We start from the raw sequence: 24086 nt of genomic DNA, 5'->3' as shown, positions 1-24086 counted from the left end.
TTTTTTTTTTAATATAAATTTATTTATTTATTTGTTTTTATTTTTGGCTGTGTTGGGTCTTCGTTGCTGCACATGGGCTTTCTCTAGTTGAGGCAAGCAGGGGCTACTCTTTGTTGCGGTGCGTGGGCTTCTTATTGCAGAGCATGAGTTGTAGAGTGCAGGCTCAGTAGTTGTGGTGCATGGTCTTAGTCACTCCGCGGCATGTGGGATCTTCCCAGGCCAGGGATCGAACCCACATCCCCTGCATTGGCAGGTGGATTCTTAACCACTGCGCCACCAGGGAAGCCGCTATTTCAGGGGCTTTTAATTTGGGATGCATAACTCTCCAGAGATCTCTATGAATTACCTTAAATTATATGCAATATCATGTATTTGTATGTAATTTGTGCTAAGTTGGGAATGTAATGTACATGCCACAGTCTAATTTTTAGGGGAGCTTATTTCAGATGCTTCTCTAATTTTTGAAATGTGTGGTTGAGTTATTTGAGTTGGCTTCTCCTTGCCTTTCTGCCCCCAACCAAGTCTCAGTAATTTGGAAATGGATGACCAGAATGCTCTGGTCGTTTTTCTTTCCTCCCTTCTCTGTTCTTCTCATCCTATCCCTTTCCCTCCTGTCCTATTCTGCCCGCTCTCTTTTTCTCAGCATACAAGAACTCTGCTTTTAGTCATTTAAATTTGGTATCAGTGGAATCACAAGGAGGGTTTCTGGAGTGCTGGTAATATTATGTGGCTTGGTCTGATTGGTGCCTGCATGGGTGTGTTCAGTTTGTGACACTTCATTGAGCTGCACACTTAGCTTTTGAGCAATCTTCTGTCAGTTATATGTCAATGAAAAATTTTTAAAAAGTTGAGGTAAAATTAAATTTGGAGAGATTATTTTATCAACTGTTTCTGTACTTCTATTTGACCATTCTATTTATTTCCATAACATCCTGTTTCTTTAAGAAATATTTAGCCTTCTTACTCATTCAAAACCATTGGATTCCTTGAAGAAAATATCTGTGACCTGTGAACTGCAAATGCAAACACATTACTTCCTGCCATTTTTCTTTTGGAACCATACCAGTTGTCTAAAAAGCCCTTTTTCTGTTCGCTTGGGGAGAGGTCTTTAGTACCTGATTATATGCAGTTGCATCTGTCATACCTCTTGACAATATGTTCTACCCACAGAGCTTTGCATGCCTAGCATAGCTCCTTCATTTCATTTGGTCTGTAGCCCAAATATCACCTCTTCAGAAAGGCCTTCCCTGACAAACCGAATTTAAAGGCACCTAATGGCTGCGTTCTGTAAATAATGCTGTGATATTATTTTTGTAGAGCGTATTTTTCATATTTTTGTTTCTCTCTCCTCTGCCCTGCCCTCTTTCCCTTCCCCCTCCCCCCTCCTCCAGTAGAAAGTTACCTCCATGAGAGCAAGGCCTTTATTCCTAAGGCCTAAGTGCCAGGCATATAGTGGTTCTTAAAAACATATTTGAAAATCTGGGATCATTAAATGGGTTTCTGTTTTTCCTTTAATTGGACTCCCTTGAAATCATTTTTGGAGTTCTACTATTAGATTAAATCTTTGTTTCACCAAGCCTTTATTGAGCACTTGCCATGTAATATGTAAGATGCTTTAGTTCCCCACACTATTTTCTCAGCGTGAAATACAAAAACCAGTTTTGTTTGTCGATCTTATAGTATCTTATAGTTACTCTTGTAAACTCAGTCCCTAGGTTGCTTAGACCATTCTTGCTGCTCCTTCAGCTTAGTTCCAGGTTGAATTGTCACTCCTTGAACCCACTGCACACCGTTCAAATGTTCTTCACTCTCTGTCCAGTAGCTCTTTTTGAATTAATTTCTTTCCTACACAGAAAGTGTCTAAGAGAGCTTTCTGTGCCCTCCTTTATCTAATCTTTTCTCTCTTCCTGCTTTTTCATTGTATCCTTTAGTCTTTGTGCCCCAGTATGTCTTCCCTTTCTTCTCTTCTGGCTTTCCTTTTATCCTTTTTCTTTCCTTCACATTCATGCTTGTAAGCACTTCAGTTAAATTATCTTAGATCACCACAGGTTTCACAGAGCCGATTCTTTTTTTTTTAATCTTTAAAGGATTTTAAAATAGAGTAGGATTTAAAAAATTTCTTTGATTTTACTGAGATTTTGTGTACCCCATCTGAAAGAAGTTCTTAAGTTTCTATTTCCCTTTAAATAAAGATTTGGACTTTAAGGTGTAATACTTTCTAATTTTTTTCATTATATGATAAATATGAAAATGATATTTGGATGGGACACACAGACAACTGAGGAGGCTGCCCAGACCCTCCTGGTCTGTCAGCCTGAGGACTGATGAAATCCATGTCTCTACACTGTAATCTATTGACCTGATGTTTGGAAGCTCTGTCTTAAGAGTAGACAGACTTCAGTAGTATGTGAACACTTGGTTTTATTTTTTTTGGTTGTGTATATTTTTCTTTTTTTAAAAAATTATTTATTTATTTATTCATTCATTCGTTCTGCACCAGGTCTTGGTTGTGGCATTTGGGATCTTCATTGCAGCATGCAGCCTTCTTAGTTGTGGCATGCAGACTCTTAGTTGAGGCATGCGGACTTCTTACTTGGGGCATGCGGACTTCTTAGTTGCAGCATGCATGCAGGATCTAGTTCCCTGACCAAGTATCGAACCTGGGCCCCCTGCATTGGAAGTGCAGAGTCTTACCCACTGGACCACCTGTGTATATTTTTCTTAAGAAAGAGTTATAACTTTCATTAGATTCTCAAAGGTGTCCATGAGTCAAAAAAGGTTAAGAGTTAATGTTCAAACTGTGGAACTAAAGCCAAATGAATGGCATAACTTATTGTTTTTGGAGTAAATTTTTTTTGTTTTGATTACACAGTTTTACATATATTTGCCATGCAAAATTCAAACATTGTAGGTAGAATTAATGTAGAAAGTAAAAGTATGCTATAACCCAGTTTCAGTTAATTTCCACAAAATTTGGTGTACATTTCTCTAAATATTTTTCTCCTTACATATATTAATATTTTTTTCTATTCTTTCTCCAAAATATATGTGTGTGTATATGTGTGTGTGTGTGTGTGTGTGTGTGTGTGTGTGTGTGTGTGTGTGTATATATGCTATGTAATTCTTTTCTCACTTATTTTGGATATAATTCTATTTCAGTACTTGTTGATCTCCCTCATTCTTTTTAATAAATGCAAAGTATTTTATTGATCTACTCTAATTTGGTTAATCTTTATTCTGTTACTGAACACGTGAGTTGTTTCTAACTTTTTTGCATTGCAAACTGTGGTACAGTGAATATATCTGTAGATATATCTTGCAAATTTAGGATTATTTCTGTATAATAAATTACTAGAAATAGAAATGCTAAGCTAGGGTTATGAACACATTAAGTTTTAGTAGATATTGTCAAAATGACACCCAAAACTGGATCTATTTACACTTCCATGTGTATGATAACAAATTTCTGAACATGCTTTCCAACAATGAATTAGTAAAGTGAATTTTCCCTAACCTGCAAGAAGAAAAAACATGTTTGTGTTACCAAAAATTTCAACCATGCACAAAGGTAGAGACAGCAGAACATTCAACCTCCATATACCCATCATTGGACTCAATGTTTATCAAGATTTTTGCCACATTTGCCTCATTTGCCCTTTTTTCTCTTTTGCTAAAGTATTTTCAAACAAATCCCAAACATTGTGTGACACGCTTCAGTATTCATCTTTAAAAAATACGAATATTTCCTTTCTTTTAAAAAATTTTTAATTTTTTAGTACAGAAAATTTCAGACAGATATAAAAGCAATGAGTATAACCCAACTGATATGACATTTTATTAGGAAAAAACTCCTTTGGTGCTATTTATTTATTTATTTTCTTGGCTGTGTTGGGTCTTTTCTAGTGTGGTGAGCAGGGGCTACTCTTTGTTGCGGGGCGTGGGCTTCTCATTGTGGTGGTTTCTCTTGTTGCAGAGCATGGGCTCTAGCCTCGTGGGCTTCAGTAGTTGTGGCACATGGGCTCAGTAGTTGTAGCTCGCGGGCTCTAGAGTGCAGGCTCAGTAGTTGTGGCGCATGGGCTTAGTTGCTCCATGGCATGTAGGATCTTCCTGGACCAGGGCTCGAACCTGTGTCACCTGCATTGGCAGGCGGGTTCTTAACCACTGCACCACAAGGGAAGTCCCGTTTGGTGATGTTTTTTAAGGACCAATTAAAACTACATTCTTCTGATTTGGTGCCTTAAAAATCTGAAGGGAGTGGTACTTTCCTGGCTTTGATATTGCCCCACATTCTGCTTAATGAGTGTAATATAAGAAAACCCCTTATCAGTCTCCCAGTTTCTACAAATAACAACTCAAGCTGGACTTGGTATACTCCCAGTTACTTCCCTTCACCCAACCAGATTATTCTGAAGCAAGTCCCATACATTGTAGCATTTTATTCATAAATATTTATATAGATACATGTAAAAGACAAGACTTTCCTATTCAATGATAACCACAATGTTGTTGTCATACCTACACAAGGTAATTCCTTAATATTATCAAATATCCACAAACATTTTCTTACGTAATCACAGTGCCATTATCTTACCTAATAAAATCATGTAACGAACTAGTACCCAGTTCTTAATTGGACTTTTCCTGTTGTCTAAAAAATGCCTGTTTCAAGTTGGTTTGTTAGAATCAGTAAACACATAGTTATTGGGTTTCTCAGGCCTCTTTAATAAGTGATCCTTCTACCTCCTTTTTCTCCCTGCCACTGACAGTTTGCAGAAACGGAGTCAGTTGTCCTGTATAATGGTCTACATTCATGATTTGTCTATTTATTTATTTTTGTGGTGTCATTTAACTTGTTCCTTTATCTCTTATGTTTCCTATAAATGGAAGTTAGCTCTAGAGACTTGGTGTCATTCAAGGTCAACTTGTTTGGTAAAATCTCTTTGTAAATGGTGCTCTGTACTTCACAAGCATCATAGCATCTGATTTTTTCTCACTTCTAATGATACTGAGATTGATAAGGATGTAACAGCCTGATCTCTAAGTGGAAAATTTCCCCTCAAGCCTTCCTTTAATGGCTCCATTGCATGGGTCAGTTATTTTAGTAGGTATCACAAAGTGGTGATTCTCTATTTATTCATTTTTTATTTTAATAAACTTCATTTCTTTGATTATTAGAGAACTTGAGCATCTTTTCATATGTTTCTTAGCCATTCACTTTTTTGGTGAATTGTTTATGACTTTGGCTGATTTTTCTATTGAATTATTTTCTTTTTTAATCCATTTTTCTAGAGTCAAAAATCATAGATATTAATCTTTCATCTGTTTTATCTATTGTAAATATTTTTTGGTAACACAATAATTGTTTTCTGCATAGAAACTTTTGATTTATGTAGCCAATTTTTATCTTTCTTTTATGACTTTTGGTTTCAAATCTTACTTATTAGACTTCTGTTCTTTGAGATAATATAGGGGAATAGTTTATTTTCTTCCTAGTAATTTTTTTCACATTTGATTTTTGATCTGTATGGAATATATAATAGTTTGTATATGGTGTAAGATAAGGATCAAATTTATCTCCTGCATGGAATCAATTGTCCTATAGCAATTTATTGAAAGTCTTCTACCCCCCCCCACCCCCCACATTGATTAACATAGTCATTACATAGTCTATTTCTAGACTCCATTGTGGTCCATTGATGTTATCACATTACCACAGATTTTACTTTAATTTTAAAAAATCTTTATTGGAGTATAGTTGATTTACAATGTTGTGTTAGTTTCTGCTGTACAGCAAAGTGAATCAGTTATACATATACATATATCTACTCTTTTTTAGATTATTTTCCCATATAGGTCATTATAGAGAGATTACTACAGATCTTAAATTATGTTAGCTTTATACTATGTTTTAAAGTCTAGGTCACTGTCATTAATTTTTTTTTAAGTTTTATATTTTTTTAACATATATATTCTTCCATTTGAACTTTAGAATTAGTTTGTGATTAGTCCCATTGGGATTTAAATCCAATGTCATTAAGTTTGGTGGAAGTGACATTTTTTAGAAAAATAAAAGTTTTTTCCACTTGGGAATGTAGTTTTTCTCTATTCAGATCTCTTACGTTTTTCAGCTAAAATAGTTTCTCCACCCATCGTAATAAGTTTCTTTCTAGGTATGTTGTATGTTTAGTGTGGTTATTTTGTGTTTGGTCACAAAATACCTTATTTGTGACTGTTTGGATTGTGAACATAGAATAGTTTATTTCATTTTTGCTCAAATATTCCAACCATACTTTAAAATAAGTATAAATAAGATTAGAAGGAATGTGCATACTTAAGTGTATAAATTTTTCAAATAAACTTTAAGTATTGATATTACTTATCTATTCATTAATGCAATAAGTTCGAAACAGTTAAGGAATAGAAAATGCAAATTCTTGGGAATGATCAGTTTGTACTTAATGGTTTATAAGGGGTAAAAGTAATAAAGTAATACTTGCAAGTAATAAATTGTAGTTAAAAAATATAAACTCTGTAATGAGATTTTGTTTTTGTATTCTAATTGGAATCTAACTAGAATGGTCTTTTATTAGGAAGAAATCTTCCTAAGTGCCAATTTTTATTTAAAGACCAATTAAAACTATATTCTTTTAACTTGGTGCCTTAAAAATCATAAAAGTAATACATTGGCTTTGATATTGGCCCACATTCTGTTTATGGATATTGTAAATAGAAGTAATAGATTTCTTAGCCATTAATTCTTTTCTTTTTCATATTACAGGTTTTGCAAAAGGCATCAAATTAAATCAAGTTCAAATATTCCCTGTGTCCCCAAAGACTTACTGATGATGTCTGAATTTGTTCTTCCAAGATTTATTTTTTGTCTTATTCAGTACTTAAGAGAAGGCTATAATGAACCAGGTATGTTAATCCACTTTTCATTAGTACTCTTTTTAAGTTCTCAGCAAAGTTTAGCACTAATAATGAGGTGAATTTTTTCAGATACCATTTTTTTGCTTAACATTTTTTATGTGATGACTATGAAATACAGAGACTAAATAAAAACATACTAAATATCAATTATATAACCTCATTGATACTTGTAGTAGGCACAGTTTGGCAGTCTCTGCTGCTGGGATCGTAAATGTTTCTGATCAAACTTATTTGGCCTTTTGCAGATGAGGAAATAATTATTTTATGGGGTTAAAGTGACTTTATTTGTGATTCTGTTATAATAGAGCATAATTAAGAAGTCCTGGAAATGTTTGACTTTAACTTAGATTTTTAGAAGATAAAAATTTCACCAATATCTTTCTCTCCCCCTCTCTCCCCCTCTTTTTTGTAGAGGTCTATACATTTTTATTCCCCTCCATATATAATAACTTATGAGAGGGTCAAATTGCTCACTCCCATATTACCGGTAGAATGCATGGGCGTAAGCATCCTAATAGTATTAAAAAGAGAAAAGAAACATGCAAATTACAGATATTCTTCTTACCTTTTAAGATTTAGTCACAATCTTGATTAATATGCATTAGTTAAATATTTGTATTTAGATAACATTTATTAAAGTTCTCAGTCTGACATTGTGAATTACAGATATCAGTTTGTGGTATGAAACAAATTTGTTAACTTTTTATGATGTCTTTTACCTTTTTAGTGATACTTGCATTTTTATCATTTAAGGGACTGCATTTGCATTACTTTTAGAGCTTTTAAATTATTTAATTCTATAAATCTTAAATCCAATTTGAAACTATGGCACACATGTTTATCTTCTATTTTCCATCCTAAAAGTGTGAAGAAATATGTATCTTCATCATTTCTAGAACTATCATGTTATTTGCATTGTGAGCGAATACTTACAGTTCTTCACTTTTACATTTTAAGCAAAATATACAATCTTTTGTCAAGTACTTCTCTTCCTCTCAGAGTATGTCTTAAAATATAGAAAGAAATATTATTTTGATTTAGTCCCAAACTGCTCTCTCTTTGGAATGAAGGAAGTGGAGACCAGCTGGGTTATTGAAATTGCCTTCCATTTTATTTCTCATATGCTAGTTAACAGATTTTTTGGATGTTTGCATTTTGTACTACAAGTGTCCTATTTTAGAAAAGTAATAGGTAGAAATCATTTATTATGAGAACCATAAAGCTTACCATTAGTTTAATCAAAGAGTAATTCATACGAGTGTATTATATTTATTTTTTCCTTGGTGACATTTAGCAGTTATAAGTGGTAGATGACATACATACGTAGCTTTGATAATTATGTTACCATTATCTGAAAACATAAAGGAATGAATGGAAGTACTTTTTTTGTCTTAAGATGAGTTTCATGAACTTAGGTTCATGAAGTTTCCCTCTCTATATTACCACTTGTGCTCAGCATTAATTTCTTCTGTGTATGCAAAATCTCTGCATTACTTTCTGCAGAGATCACTGTTTAAAATTAAAGAAAGGACTTGAAATCATCTAATCTGAGATATGGAAGCTCAGATAATCTTGTGGTTTGACAGTTGCCTTGAATTCCATTTCCCATTTCACCCTACCATCCTTAGACCAGTGCCAGAGCTTGTGTTAGAGCCCTTGGAAATCAAGAACAAATGCTAATTAAATATCTACTATGTTACTACATAAGTCATTGGGGAGAATATAAAGAAGAATAATATACGGTATTGGTTTTCTACTGAGAAAGTAAGGTTTTTTGGCTTGGGTTCCATGACTCAGAGTTATCTAGAATTTCATTCACAGGTTATCTTTGAACTAGGTTGTGAGTTCCTTGGGGGTAGGAACTATGTCTTATTTAGTTCTGCTTCTCAGTGCCTGTCGTGTAGTAGATACTGAATAAATATTGAATGAACTTGATGACCCCTTTCCTGGGCACACAGGCCCCCTGTTAGCTTCGTTATATGTATTCTTCTTTTAACCAGTTATGGCTAAGCCCTAAATCTCTCTATTCACTTCTTCCTTTTAGACCTCAGTTTCTCTAAAACATCTTTTTTTTTCTTTTCCTCTTAAATATTCTTTTTTAGTTGCCGTTCAGGTTTCTTCTCTCCCCCTCTACCAGCATATCTTGCCTGGTATTTTAAAATTGTTTTAGTAAAAACATCCGTATTTTTCATTTTAGTTGCTTTGACCTCTAGCTAATATGAATCTGTATTTTTGGAATATGATAGTGGATGGGTTATTTGCTGCACAGGTTTAAATTTAGAGCTGACATAATTTTGTCCTAATATTCTTATACTATCTCACTATATTTCATTTCTCCTTTTATTTTAGAGAGTGATCTTAACTTTTTTCTTAAACACTGTTTATCTAATTTTGAGATGATCTTATGATTACATATATATATCTGGAAGTTTAGGACCCTAAATTGAATGCTTCTTACACAAATTAAGTGCTTAATACCTTATGAAGTCATCTCTTTTCCCCATCAGTCTTTTCTCAGAGGACTGACTTCCTAAACAAGTCTATCCTAGGCTGGGTGCTTGGTGGGCTCCTGCTTTCTAAAGAGAATTCTTATATTAACTTTTTGATTATAAAATACTGTCATCTAAGTCATCATAATTTTAAAGAATAAAATATTGTTCTTAGCAAAGTATTTTAAAGAAAGTTGATTATATTTTTTTTAGCAGCTGATGTACCATCAGAAAAAGACCTTAACAAAGTCCTTCAGCTTTTGGAACCTCAAATTTCCTTTTTAGAAGATCTAACTAAAATGGGAGGAGCAATGCGGTCTGTTCTTACTCAGGTTTTGACAAACCAACAAAGCTACAAAGATCTGACTTCTGGTGAGTAAAATTTAGAAGAGAAGAAAGTTAAAATTTACTTATATTACTAAAATAATTTAAAAGTTGTGTATTTTAGAACTTAAAAGTAAAATGTAGATTTTTTTTAATAGAATGCTAAAGCTGGAAGTTATTAAGAATACTTCTTAGTTTATGGATGAAGAAATTGAACCCCAGAAAAATTAAATGACTGGTTTAAGACCTCACAACTACCTGATTTTAGAGTTGGGACTAGAACCCAGGTTTCCTAAATTTGGTGTGACATATTCGTAATTATATTCCACTTCCCCTTTTCCAAACAATAACAGCAACCACTTTTGTGTCTTCATTTTTGTTATTCTAAACATTTGTGTCGTGTGGCCTAGGATTTTATAGTGATGTAGAGTTTAAGTTATAAAACTTGAAATTATTAAGTATATTTGTACTGTTATATAAAATAATTTCATTTTTAAACCTTTAGTTCAAATTTATAGTATGGTAAATATATCAATTATTTAAAAATCTTATAGTTTAAATAGTGTTCTTTATGCTGGCTCATGAACAGCAAGCATGTTTTGAAAATTGAAGTTATACCTTCTTTCTTTAGAGTGGTGAAGTTTTTATGTGTACTGTTAACCATGTATTATTTAGAGATAGTCTTATCTGATGTATTTATTTCTTTAGTGAGTACTCATTAAGCACCCACTGTGTGCTTGGCTTTGGGCTAGGTATTAGAGCTTGGAGTAGGGAAGGTACGTAGTAAGCCAGGTACTCCTATCTCTGCCCTTATAAAGCTTATGGTCTAGTGAGTGAGATGACATTAACAAAGTCTCCAAACCAAAATATTGTGTAAGTATAAACTGTAGTAAATAACTGTGAAGGGATAGGACAAGTGTGTATAAAAGGGAGACCTGATTTCACTGATGGAGGAGGTAGGAGAGCTTCACTGAGGAAGTGACATTTGAAGTAAAACATTGAGAGAAAGTCATTTAGCTAGAGGATGTGGCGAGTTGGGTGGTAATGGGGTGGAGTTGGATTCCGGGTGGAGAACATTTTCTGCTTCTGACTACTGGACTAGCCCTTATGTCAATAACATAAAACTGGAAAAAATGTGAGGCAGTTGTTTTCAGACATGAGACAGCAGGCAGCACAAGACTATAAACCTTTGGGAGAAAGGAAAAGCATGAGATGAGCCTCAAAATTCTCTGAATCTCTGTCTGGGGATAACTTCCTGACTGTAGTATAGAGGGCTGGCATTGAAGCAGAGCGTGGTGGTCCACCTGAGTTAAGGAGGCAGAGGTCACAGTTTAGGGCAGCTGAAGCAGTTGGAAACTGGAATCTTTGGGGCAGAATAGCAAGAGTTTGTGGGGTAGATGTATGAGGGACCCCTAAAAGTGCTTGGCTGAGAACTGAGATACACATGTACAGGATGAGACTACCTAAGGCTTATTAGAGAGTGCTGTGGGGTTACTGCTATGGGGTTAAAAAAGGTTAGGCAGTGTTGGGAGACATTGGAGTATCAGCACAACCAGACTAGAGAGACCTTACCAATACCCTAGGCATCAAGTTGACACACCAGAAGACCACACCTGAGAGTAAGATCTACTCTAGATCAGCCTTAATGAAGCCTAGAACCCTGACAGAGTTTGGAGATTATTCCTGTCAATTTACAGGGCTTTTTTAAGAATCTCAGGCTTTCTATAAATCTGCCCCTTACAAAGTATAAAACCAAGTCTTTATGAGTTCTAGGTGATCAGACTGTTTATTGAATGTCTTGTAGAATTAAAATTAATACTCTTCAAAGGAAGGTAACAGAATCCTACAAGTTAGCTAACAAGCTAACTTGTAGTGATGGAAATTACATTAGGTTTGATTCAGAAGTTTAAATTTGTAGTCTAGGTTCATTTCTAATCACTGCTTGCTTACTCACTGGTTATTATGTTATCTTTGTAAGCCTCAGTTTCCTCACTTATAAAAATGGTGATAATATGTTCATTTTTCTCAGGCTTGTTGTGAGGGGTTGATGAAGTGTATTTTGTTAATTAAAAGTATTACAAAAATTTCATCTATTATTATTGAGATAAATACATGGCTTTTATTATTCAGGAGACATTTAGTCATTTCTTACATAGGACCCCTAGAAGTCCTTTATTCTTTATAGACTAACTGGTTGTTTTTAGTTTTGGACTTGAATTGAAGGATAGATGTATTCCTATCTGTTTAATCTGTGCTGAAGGTTTTTTTTTTTTTTTTTGCGGTACGCGGGCCTCTCACTGTTGTGGCCTCTCCTGTTGCGGAGCACAGGCTCCGGACGCGCAGGCTCAGCGGCCATGGCTCACGGGCCTAGCCGCACCGCGGCATGTGGTATCTTCCCAGACCAGGGCACGAACCCATGTCCCCTGCATCGGCAGGCGGACTCTCAACCACTGTGCCACCAGGGAAGCCCTGTTTTTTGTTTTTTTTTAAACTATCCCAGACAGACATTGGGCAGAGATTTAAAAAGCAAAACTAATCTATTGCAATTATTGAGGCTAGCAATGAGAGGTAATTGAGAAAAGCTCAGCAAATACTAAAGAAACTCATTTACTATATATTTTTTTAATCAGAGAGATTGATACCTTAATTAAAGATATATAATCTGCTTAAGAGGTGGCAAATGATATGGTAACTTGGCTATCAGACAGAGAATAATTTTTCCTTTTAAAGAACTTTCAAATGTCAGTATTTTTATTTTGTTGTTATTCTATTCTCCATAATATATTAAAAAACAAAAGACAAAATTGGCATTAATATGCTCAAATGCTAAAGTGAAAGACAGGATTGTTTAATTCTAGGACCTAAACTTCTCAAAATTTTGGAATAAATTTGTTTTAACTGCTACTTCTGTAGAAATTATACTTTTATCCTTAAATGTGATTATAAAAACATTTTATCCTTGGTAAAACAGAAATTAGTAATCTCAGTTACTGTTTGAAAATTCCACTCAGGCATTATCTTCTCTAGTAAGCCTTTCCAAAAACTGCTTTGGGTTAAGTCTGGCTGCATGGTATTATGAGAGCACAGGTTGTTAAACGAGATGGTGAAGTCTGCTACGTAATTGTCATTTACCATATTATCTGCCTTTCTTTACAGTAATTTTAAGTTCCTTGAAGGCAGGAATCATGTCTTATTAATCTTCGCACCCCCTGTATTTTGTATGTAATCTCTGGCATATTCTAGATACCCAGTTAGTTAGTGGATTTCATTATTTGTTGTAAACATGCTGTGCATTCTGAGATTGTTAATGCCAAACATGAGCACAAAAATGTTGTCTGAAGCTATCTTATATTATTCATTCTAGGGTTTCCCCTCCATTAGAATATTCATCTATTTTATATGTGTATACATTAGTTATTGAGATGGCTGTACTTATGTTTTGAATGGAATATTTTTTCTGATTTTGAATTTATTTTAAATATTAGGTCTTGGAGAAAATGCTTATGCAAGGAAAAGTCATGAAAAATACCTTATAGCTTTGAAGAGCTCTGGACTTACATATCCTGAGGATAAACTTGTATATGGTATACAAGAACCATCTGCTGGCACTAGCACTCTGGCAGTTCAAGGTTTGTTTAAATATTTAATTTGAACAATGATAACTTTTCTGTACTAAAACAAAAAACCCTTCAAACATTACTCATTATTGAAGAAATTTAAGTGCTGTGTCATTCTTTGTAAGAAAGTAGTGAAAGTAGTAAAAATTTGGAAGCAAGAAAGATAGAGTCATCAAAGAAGATACTTCATTTTTCTTAAGCGAAATTCGGTTAGTTTATCAGAGGTTCTGGTTCTAACTCATGAAAAATATAGCAGTTGCTATTTAAGAGTAGCCCCAAAGTTTAGTAGTTCAATATTTTAGTAAACCATGGTTTAAAAGTAAAAGAAAGCAATCCTTCTGAAACACCATGTGTAATTATTAAATCTGGGTTTTCACTGGAGATTTCCTATTGAAGTATAAGCCTATTAGGCTCAAATTTATTGAAGATAAATGTTGATTTCTGCCAAAATAACTGTTAGAATGAGTTTTCTTAACAAAACTTAGTTTTTTGATATTGTTATGTCTCAAAATAATTTTAAAGTAAAGCAATATATAACAATTATGAAGGGCAATCTTTTTTCTCCTTTCCAAAGGTTTTGCAGGTGCAACAGGAACATTGGGACAACTAGATTCTTCAGATGAGGTGAGATTTAACATTTGAAACTTTTTAAAAGTAGAATTTTAAAAGTTTAAGAACTACCATACAGATTTGTGGGTATTATCTAGTTGGAATTCCTCATTTTATAGACATGGATGCTGAACCCCAGAGTGGAATAACTTAGTCAAGGTCACACAGTTACTTAGTGACAGGACGAGAACTACAACTAGATTTTTACTTCTTGTTTGTAAATTCATTTCTCTTTTCACAGTTTAGAAATGGGAGATAGAAAGACATAGAGATATTTCTCCTATGAAAATATCCCCAAATTTATCCAAGTTGTCATATGCACAATGAAATTGTTGTTAAAAAGTTTAGCTAAGTCTAGAATAATTTGCTAGAAGAATGTGAAATGTAGCTTCTTTTCTAATCTCATAATAAGGTTATATCTTATATGTCAAAGGTTATCAAAAAAAAGCAATGTACTGGGAAATAGAATGTCAATTTGAAATTTCAACTTTTATAGTGTTTATTAATAATAAATATTTCTAATAAATTCCTTATAACATTCCTGTATTTTGTTAGTATACAATTTGTAAGCAAATATTGGTTTTTGACTTATATCTGTTTATAATCTTGGTTTCTATAAAACCTAAATTTCATATTTTTATTGATTTATATATTTAATGATTGAAATTTTAAAAACTAAATCATTGTTAAACATTTACATGTTTTTCCTTTGAAAACCCATTTTGATTTGATATCATATGAACTAAGCCAAATATTTTTCTTTTGAAAATATGATTTCTTTTATGGAAGTCTTATAATTGATCTAATGCCTTATAATTTAAACTTTGTAGTAGTATATTTCCCCTCTAAGAAGGCTCCCACAAAATGCAGCATTTTGTGGAGTCTCATTTTGGTCTAATAATTTTATTTCATTTATTATTTTTTTTAAATTTTACTTATTTATTTATTTTTAAAGTCTTTATTGAATTTGTTACCATATTGCTTCTGTTTTATGTTTTGGTTTTTGGCTGCAAGGCGTGTAGGATCTTAGTTCCCCAACCAGGGATCGAACCCACACCCCCCTGCATTGGAAGGCAAAGTCTTAACCACTGGACCGCTAGGGAAGTCCCTGGACTAACAATTTTAAAGAGTTTTCAACAAATTGGATAGGCAGTTTATTTATTTATTTATTTATTTATTTGAAATATTTATTTGGTTGCATTGGGTCTTAGTTCCGGCACGAGGGATCTTTGTTGTGGCATGTGGGATCTTTTATTGTGGCCCGGGCTTGTCTCTAGTTTTGGCGTGTGGGCCCTAGAGAGCACAGGCTCTGTAGTTGCGGTGTGTGGGCTCAGTAGTTGTGGCATGCAGGCTTAATTGCCCCGCAGCATGTGAGATCTTAGTTCCCCAACCAGGGATCGAACCCACGTGCCCTGCATTGGAAGGAGGATTCTTTACCACTGGGCTACCAGGGAAGTCCCTAGGTAGTTTAGTATACTGCTTCTGAGTTTTACTGTGGAAGTAGAGTGTCTGGGTTTGAACCTGGCTTCTGTACCAATTAGTAATGTGACTTTGGATAGGTACCATGCCTCAATTTCCTCACCTGTAAAATGGAGGTAATAATAGTACTTAATGCCTGGGGTTATGATGATGATTGAATGAGTTAATATATAGAAGCACTCAGAGCAGTAGTGCCTGGCATATTGTAACACTATATGTATGTTTGTTAAATAAATAAATTAAAATAAAATCATTAAAAAAATTGTATAAATGGTTAGCTATAATTTTTGCTTTTTTTTTTTTTAGCTTTAAAGAGTTACTTCTAAGAACACTGCTGCCATAATGACAAATGGGGAAAACTTGCTGATATTTAAAATAGACTTTCAAAAATACATACACTATTGACTAAAAAAGTAATAATTTTGTTTTGAAGCTAGGGGAAGCGAGTAATGGGGGTAAGAATGCTAATTTTTCACATGTCAAAGAGGGAAGTGATTAGATAATAGACATATGATTTTAAATTGGTTATTCTGCTTTCTTTTTCTTTCTTTTTTTTTTTTTTTTTGCGGTACGTGGGCCTCTCACTGCCGTGGCCTCCCGCTGCGGAGCACAGGCTTCGGACGGGCAGGCTCAGCGGCCATGGCTCACGGGCCTAGCTGCTCCGCGGCATGTGAGATCTTCCCGGACTGGGGCACGAACCCGTGTCCCCTGCATCGGCAGGCGGACTCTCAACCACTGCGCCACCAGGGAAGCCCTCTGCTTTCTTTTTAAGGGCATTTTGTGGGGAGGTGGAATAATCTCTCAAAGGCGAGATTTGGGAATACTAGGAGTTGAATATGAATGGGTGCAGGGGGACCCTTCCTTGGCTAAAGCCAGCGAAACAGGAAGGAAACATTGAATCTGTTGTCAGTAGTAACTTTATTTTATTTATTTATTTAGTTTTGGCCGCACTGTGTGGCATGCTGGATCTTAGTTCCCTGACCAGGGATCAAACCTGTGCCCCTTGCAGTGGAAGCACTGAGTCTAAACTGCTGGACCACCAGGGAAGTCCCATCAGTAGAAACTTTAGAAGACTATTTATTACATGATGAAATGGTTTAGTGCTATTATAAAATACTTTATTAAAATAATCTAAACATCCTCATGTGATCTTGAACAATAAAAATCTAGTTTTATGTTTGTGTTTATATGGTAGGTAAAAACCTTCATACTATTTTAGTATACCTATTTTATGCATCCAGTGGTCTGCTAATAATTCTACTTTATTTTTATGAATTGAATTTGATTTTGGAGAATGCAGAAAGCTGATCTTCAATATAGATACTTTTTCCTCTATATAGGAAAAATGTTACAGTCATTTCTTGGCCTAAACTCTCCAGATTAGCTTTTAAATCTCCAGTGGCTACTTTAATTGTACATAACTGCATTGCAGCAACACCGTATTTTACAGTAGGGTGCTAGAAGGAGATCCCTGTGTGTAGTGGGGGGAGGGGCTGGGGGATGGCTTTTGAATTTCTTCTAGAAATAATTTCTCGAGGGATATCAGAGGATTTGAAATAGGGCCTTTATTTGGTCATTACCATTGCTTTTACTCTGTTCTTTTTAGGTCCTCTCTTCTGTTCCTTCTGTTCACTTCTCTTAGATTCTTTGTTTCAGCAACTTCTGTGTGTAATATAATTTATATAATCATTTGCTTCTTAATTATGATTATGTCTCAGTGTAAATATTGTAGTAAATGCTTTTTGATGGTGACAACTTCAAAATACTTCATTTAAAAAATACTTCATTTCAGTATGTTTTCTCATAAAACACTTTTTATAATAGTAGCTGAGAACACTTTTAGAGTATGTGAATTATATTTAACTTATATATTTAAAAACAGTAAGACTTTCTGATCTTTAAATCATACTTTATAATTAAACTTTTAGTCTATTTAAAATTACTTTTTATAGTTTATATATTTATCATATTTTCCAATTGGATTGAAAATGGGGTCATTTGGACATCTGAAAGCTTAAGAATTTGAAGTAGAGTTGTTTAGCTGGAAGTGGATTGAAGGGATATCTATTTTGGTTTTTCATTTTTTTTTCTTTCTTTTTTTTTTTTTTTGCGGTACGCGGGCCTCTTACTGCTGTGGCCTCTTCCATTGCGGAGCACAGGCTCTGGACGCGCAGGCTCAGCGGCCATGGCTCACGGGCCCAGCCGCTCCGCGGCATGTGGGACAGGAGGACTCCCAACCACTGCGCCACCAGGGAAGCCCTATTTTGGTTTTTGTTTAAGAGAAATTTGAGTTTCAGAGTTAGGCAGATCTGAGTTTGAATATTGCCTCATAATATTGCTGTGCTTTCTGCCAGGTTTTAAACTTCTGAACATCAGTTTCCTCATGAAAAAATGGTGATAATTCTAATGTTAGGATTAAATGGGATAACATATGGATTACCTATTATGAACCAGATACAAATTAGGCTCCTGATAAATGTTTTCTGTCCTAGTGCTTTATATGTAGAAGGGATTCAAATACTGAAGTTTTGAGCTATCATAGGTCATATGATAGACATTTCTGCTCATCTTTCCAGAGGAAATAGTTTATTAAAGCATGGTTTAAGAGTAATGAAGTTTATCTTTAAAAATTTACCCAAATATCACACAAATACATTGTAGTTGTTTTGCCAGTATTCTGAAATATGAATAAACTGCAGTTTATCCGATCATTTTTATAATTTCCAATTTTTAATTAAAGATACAATGCTTATATTTCTTTTTGTGCAGATGTGCAAATAGTTCTCTGAGATATGGAATTGCTAGATTACAGGGTAGGCATATCTTAAATTTTATTAGATTTATTTTTCTGATTATAAAAGTCACACACACATATTTAAAATGAGAAGTATGGAAAAGTACAAAGATAAGACCATTACCCAGGGCCGATCATAAAAGGGTTTTAGTGATAGGAAATTTTCTATTTTAAGATTGTGATCATAATTTTTATACAAAAAATTCATTTATGTTTTATTGACTTATGTACTGCAAAGTCAAATCTTGAGTTAGAAATCGAAAAGTTGTATAATATAACAAAACAAAAATGAGAATCAGGAGGAGGCAATTTGCAGGTTTAAAAATCTAATGAATGCTAGAGCTAAAGGAGACCTTAAAGTTCATCTTGCCTAACTCTCTTATAGATGAGGAAGCTGAATTCCAAAGAATTAACTGATTGACCCAGGCAAGTGAATTTCATCTAGTTAGTAGTGGAGTTGCAAATGGTCGCTAGGTCTCCTCCCTGCTGGTCTTGAGTTTTTTATGTAAAGTATATAAGCCACTGTTATTATTATTATTTCTATACAGCAAATTTGTCCTAAACTTTGTGGCTTAAAATTACCATTTTTTGTTTTGCTCACAATTCTTTGACTCAGGAATTTGGGAATGGCAGCAAGGCAGTTCTCTCTTGCTTATCTCATGCGATTCCTGTTAGTTGTTGGCTGCAACTGCAGTCATCTGAAGGCTCAGCTGAGATGGAGATTTAAGATGGCTGCTGGACAGAGCTGGCAGCTGATGCCGACTGTGCACAGGGAGCTCAGCCTGCATGTGGCTTTTCCAGTATGGTGGCCTCAAGTTGTTGGGACTTCTCATATAGTTATGGTTCCTCCCAGGATGAGTAAGTAGCTCAAGAGCAGAAGCTGTGGAGCCTTTTCTGAGCTAGCCTTGGAAGTTACATAGTATCACTTCCACTGCATCCTGTTCCTTGTGAGTTGCTAAGATGGGCTCAGATTTAATGGCAAAGGAGGTAAATCCCGTCTCTCGAAGGGAGGAGTGTCAAAGAATTTGTAAACACGTTTCAAAACTTCCACAACCAGTATGTGCCATTTGCCATTCTTTTCCCTGGATTCTGTTGATATCCTAGAAATGACTCGTGACATACCAATAATTGAGTATGTATTTTTCCGTCTATTTCAGTGGTACTTGTCTGTTGGGAAAAACTATAACATGGTAATGAAATACCACTGTAGCTAGAAATGGCTACTGTAGGGTTTTAACTAAGATCACAAAGTTTTCCTTAAGTATAGTAGTTATTATTGTACCTTAAGAGAGTGAAAGCTTATATTTGAAGTTGTAAGAGTTTTTAAAAAGTTGATCTTTACCTTTGTAAAACAAAAGGAGATATAATAAAAATTTACAGCATTCATTGCAGTTTAAGGAACAAAATATAGTTTTGAATTTAATTAATACTGAAATTATTGAATTTAATTTATACTGAAATTATAAATTTGCTTTTAATTTATACTGAAATTATAAAATTAGTGTAACTCTTCTGCTAATCTCTTCTTGGGGTCTTCTGTTCTGCTTTTATTTTTTAAATGAGAAACATTATTTTAATAGGACCAGTGACCTACATGGAAAAAGCTTCCTTTTGTGCCTAGATATCATAAATAAGAATTAAGAATTAATTAAATTCTTAAATTAATTTAATTTAATTAAATTAATTAAATTCTTAAATTAAATTAATTAAGAATTAAAATAAGAATTAAGATATCATAAATAAGAATTAACTTATCATAAATAAGTTAATTGAGTTTTAGTGTGATATATTTAGAGGGAAAATACAAGAATTTCCACCCACTCACTTAAAAACTAATGATATTAAAAAAAAACTAATGACATTAATATTTTAAATTTGTATTGTACTTCTTTTCAAAGCACTTTTTACATATATAAATGATGAAAATGCAAGCAAATTAAATTTAATAAAGGATGGAATAGATAAAGGAGAAAGTAGTTGAAAGGATAAGGTAGATGGAAAGATAGAAGAAGAGTACCCAGATACAGATGTTTTTGAACAAATACCTATTTTATGCCATTTTAAAATTTCGTTAAAGCTTTTAAAGCCATATTGCATTTTATTTTGCAACTGCAGGCACAAATGATTGTTTGCTTTTAGTATTTATTTTTGAAATTTAATGAAGAGCTGAATATGTCTTAAGAATTGGAATTTCTACACCCTTATCTTACAGGCCCATGGGATTATTGAACAAACCCTTTTTGTGATTTCATTCTTATAATTTAACAAATTGTATAAAAAGGAAGACAGAATGAGAAGAGGGCAGTGACATCTCAAAAACTACTATAGAGAGGGAATTGTAACAATTTTAAAAATGTTGTAAGTTAGAATTGGAAGAGATCCTAGGGGTAATCTAGTCCTACCACTTTGTTTTAAAAATGAAGAAACAGGTTTGAAACTCTAACAGCAGCAAGGTTTTTCCTATTTGTAAAGTTTTACTTGAATGTGTATACTATTACTCTCTACTTAATTTTATTCACACAAGTTGTGTCAGGTATTTGTCCCTGCTGTCCCTAGAGTAAGAGAACATTATGTACTCAGCAGGGCTATTTATACACATGACATTCTTCATACTACTATTTCTTACTCTTTTTTTGTGTAGCTAATATGTCTTTGTGTTGTATGGAACCAAAAAGAAAAGAAAATAGGAGCACATTATAACTTCATTAAGTATTTTAAAATGTAAATTTGTGTTTATTCATTTTTTGTTTAGATTTATTTATAACCATCACATAATTCAGTTCAGAAGAAAATTATCTCTAGAATTATATGTACATGGGTGTAATAGAGAGTTTCTTAGAGAAAATAGGACCTCTTAGATCAAGATAACTTTTCAAGGAAAGATTATAGTCACTGTGGCCATTACCGTAGCAATGTCCATTTTTCTGTGTGCAATGACCAGATCATTAATCTCTGTATGAAATCATTTAAAACACTTTCCCCCCGTGTAACTATAAAAATATGAATGTTCATTGTGGAAAAATTGAAAAAATAGAAAAACAGAATAAAAAAAGAAAACATTTACCTTCAGCTGTGCTATCCAGAGATAACCATTGTTTATTAATTTTGTTTGTTTACCTCTAGTCTTCTGTTTTGCATACTCTTACATAACTGAAAATAAATACTTAACAAAATAAAATAAGTTACTATGTAGATGTGCTCTCGATATTCTTGCCTTTATTCAAGATAGAATGCAATGAAAAGTTAAAACTAATTTGGTCAAAACTTACAGCAAAAGCAGGATTATTGAAATTGAAAGCCAGAGTAGCTTTTCATAAATGAATAGGTAAAAGAAAAATACTGTTTTATTTTGAGGTATAAGATTTGGTTTTAATTAGTTAGTTATCATAAATTACATTAAAGGTAAAGGGTGGGGTGGGGAATCACAGAAACTTTTGGTGAGAAGGCCTTAGAAATATCTAATATATTTCTTTTCCAGTTTAGGAATTGATTTTACAACATTCCTGACAATTGGTAACCCTCTCCATAAACACTTCCAGTCGTTGGGAGCTTTACCGAGTTTATGAAGCAACTTGTTCCTTTGTTTGATAGCTCTAATTATTAGGAATCTCTTCTCAATACTGTGTTAAATATTACAATTTTCACACGTTTCTTCTTGTTTTCCCCTGTAGAGATATTTTAATTTTTACTCCCATAAGACACCCCTTTAAATTTTTAGCTTTAGTTATTTAGTATTCTCTGCTGCTCATAGCTCTTTCATATGTTTATTCCCTTTTAAAATCTATGATCTGATTTGGTATAGAGTCATAAGGACATCTTGTCATGAAGCATGTTGTGGCTTCCTTAAGGCCCAAGGTTTTTTGTTAGCCTTTTAGCTGCTATGCTAGACTGTCGCGGGAGCCCCAGTGGTCAAATGAAATGCCCAGATCCCCCACCCCACCCACCCCTTCAGCTCTCAGACAAGTTTGAGAGCTCCCTCTCAGCTTTGTATTTGTAGAATTGGTTTAAAGAAAACAGTCTCATATTACAGTGGCTTACATAAATGTTGTTTTCATTTCATTCTAGTCTCTCAAGATCTCCTTTGGATTTTATTTTTATAACCTTATATGTTAAATGTTCCTTTTAGCTTTGTGTATTCTGTATTAACATTCTCTGAGTATTGTTTTAACCAGCTGTGAATTTACTTGACTTCTTTTTATGGAGCTCACATTTTTTTTTCATCTGTCCAGTAAATTCATCCAAGAAAGAAAGAAAGGTTAATTTGGGTTGAAAAACCATCTGTAAATTTTGCAGGGTAGGAATTTGAATCTGATTTTTTTTGGGGGGGTCTTCTTCTCTCATTTTGGACTTGTATATGTATTTTATGCCTGAAACACACATAGCAATATTGTCTACTTCTGTGCCCAGGAACTAGTTAAGGTTTGGAAAGTGTTTCTGAGGGCTGCACAAATGCTGTCTGGGTTGAGGTTATTTATTTCCTCTTTTGTCCACTGGACTATCATTTTCTCCCAGGGCTTCTGTACTGTTTTCTCATGGATAAATGGGAAAGAACTATAACTCCCTATCATGAATTTGTGGTGGGTGGGGTCTTGTCATGATAACGGAATTGTTTTCATCTTCCTTAATGCCTGAATATCCCACCACTGGAAGTTATTCCTGTTTGTTAACAGTTTTGTTCTTTCTCAAAATAAAAAAAATGGGACTTGTAATAGATAACACAGTAATCCATTATCTTGAGCAGATTGTTGTAGTTAGGATTGGCAATCAGAATTAGTATTAAAAACATTTATTAGCTTAAAGCTATAGTTCATTGTCATCGTTGAATAAATAGAAAATTAATATTAGCAAAAAGATGATGAAATTACCTATTACTCTATCACTTAGAGATGACTTACTGTAAACAAATATATTCTAACAGATTTTATATATAGTATATTTAATGGCTCCATGCTATATATATGCTGTTCGGTAACATGCTGTTCTTACTAATGGTAGTTTTGAACATCTGTAGCAAGGGGTATATTTTAAGAGATTTTATTTGTGTGTATTATCAGTACTTAAATGGTTTCATACTCCATATGCTATTTTTCATAGCATGCCATTTTTTTTTCTCATTTATAGTAATAGTTTTTGAACATCTATCTGGTCACAGTGAATATAGAGCTCTAGTATTGTTTTTCTTCATAGGATATATGTGTGCTATATATTATTATATATTATTTACGTAATCCCCTGCTCTGCTGTTGGAAACCAAAGATTTTTTTTTCTATTATAAATAACATTGTGATGAGTATCTATGCATATATTCACTTGTCTGATTATTTCTTCAGGATAAATTCCTAGAACTGGAATTTCTGTTCCAGTGATAGATATACTTTAACGACTTTTGACATGTGTATTGACAAATTGCCATTCAGGACAATAGTTTTATTATATACTCTCTCAAACAATGTACAAGAGTGCACATTTTCCCACCAGTTTAGATGGAGATAAACTCCCTTCCTAGCTGAGTTTGATATCTATGATGATGTCAAGCTGATCTTTGTTTCTAGACTTTTGTCATTGTGCCTTTATCTTTATTCATGATGTCCTCTTGGAATGACTTTCCTTTCCTTTGCTTGGCTAATTTTACTTGTCCTTTAAAGTGTAAGGTTGGGAAATTTATAAAACTTTGTATTGCCATGACTGTTGCTTGATCAAGGACACTCTTTTCGTAGGAAGTTTGTATTTGAAATTATGAAGTAATCCTAACCTGGAATATAACATTAAAAGTTGTTTTTTTTTTTTTTTTTTCTCTCAGGGCTGGGAGAGCAGTTTCATAAATGGCTGTTAGCTAAAATCTCA

The 24086-nt window shown here is 33.8% G+C and overlaps 1 protein-coding gene across 1 annotated transcript in view; it reads left to right on the top strand.

The window, feature by feature from the left end:
- UBR3 (ubiquitin protein ligase E3 component n-recognin 3) overlaps positions 1-24086 on the top strand; it is a 225667-nt gene that overhangs the window by 31375 nt on the left and 170206 nt on the right. The window contains exons 2-5 of the mRNA XM_060016607.1: positions 6779-6918; positions 9633-9791; positions 13229-13372; positions 13935-13984. Coding sequence (XP_059872590.1) covers positions 6779-6918; positions 9633-9791; positions 13229-13372; positions 13935-13984 — 493 coding nt within the window. The remainder of the gene's footprint in view (positions 1-6778; positions 6919-9632; positions 9792-13228; positions 13373-13934; positions 13985-24086) is intronic.

The sequence above is a fragment of the Delphinus delphis genome, chromosome 7, assembly GCF_949987515.2.
Source record: "Delphinus delphis chromosome 7, mDelDel1.2, whole genome shotgun sequence".
Classification (NCBI taxonomy): domain Eukaryota; kingdom Metazoa; phylum Chordata; class Mammalia; order Artiodactyla; family Delphinidae; genus Delphinus; species Delphinus delphis.
This window is presented reverse-complemented; position numbering and strand designations above follow the sequence as displayed.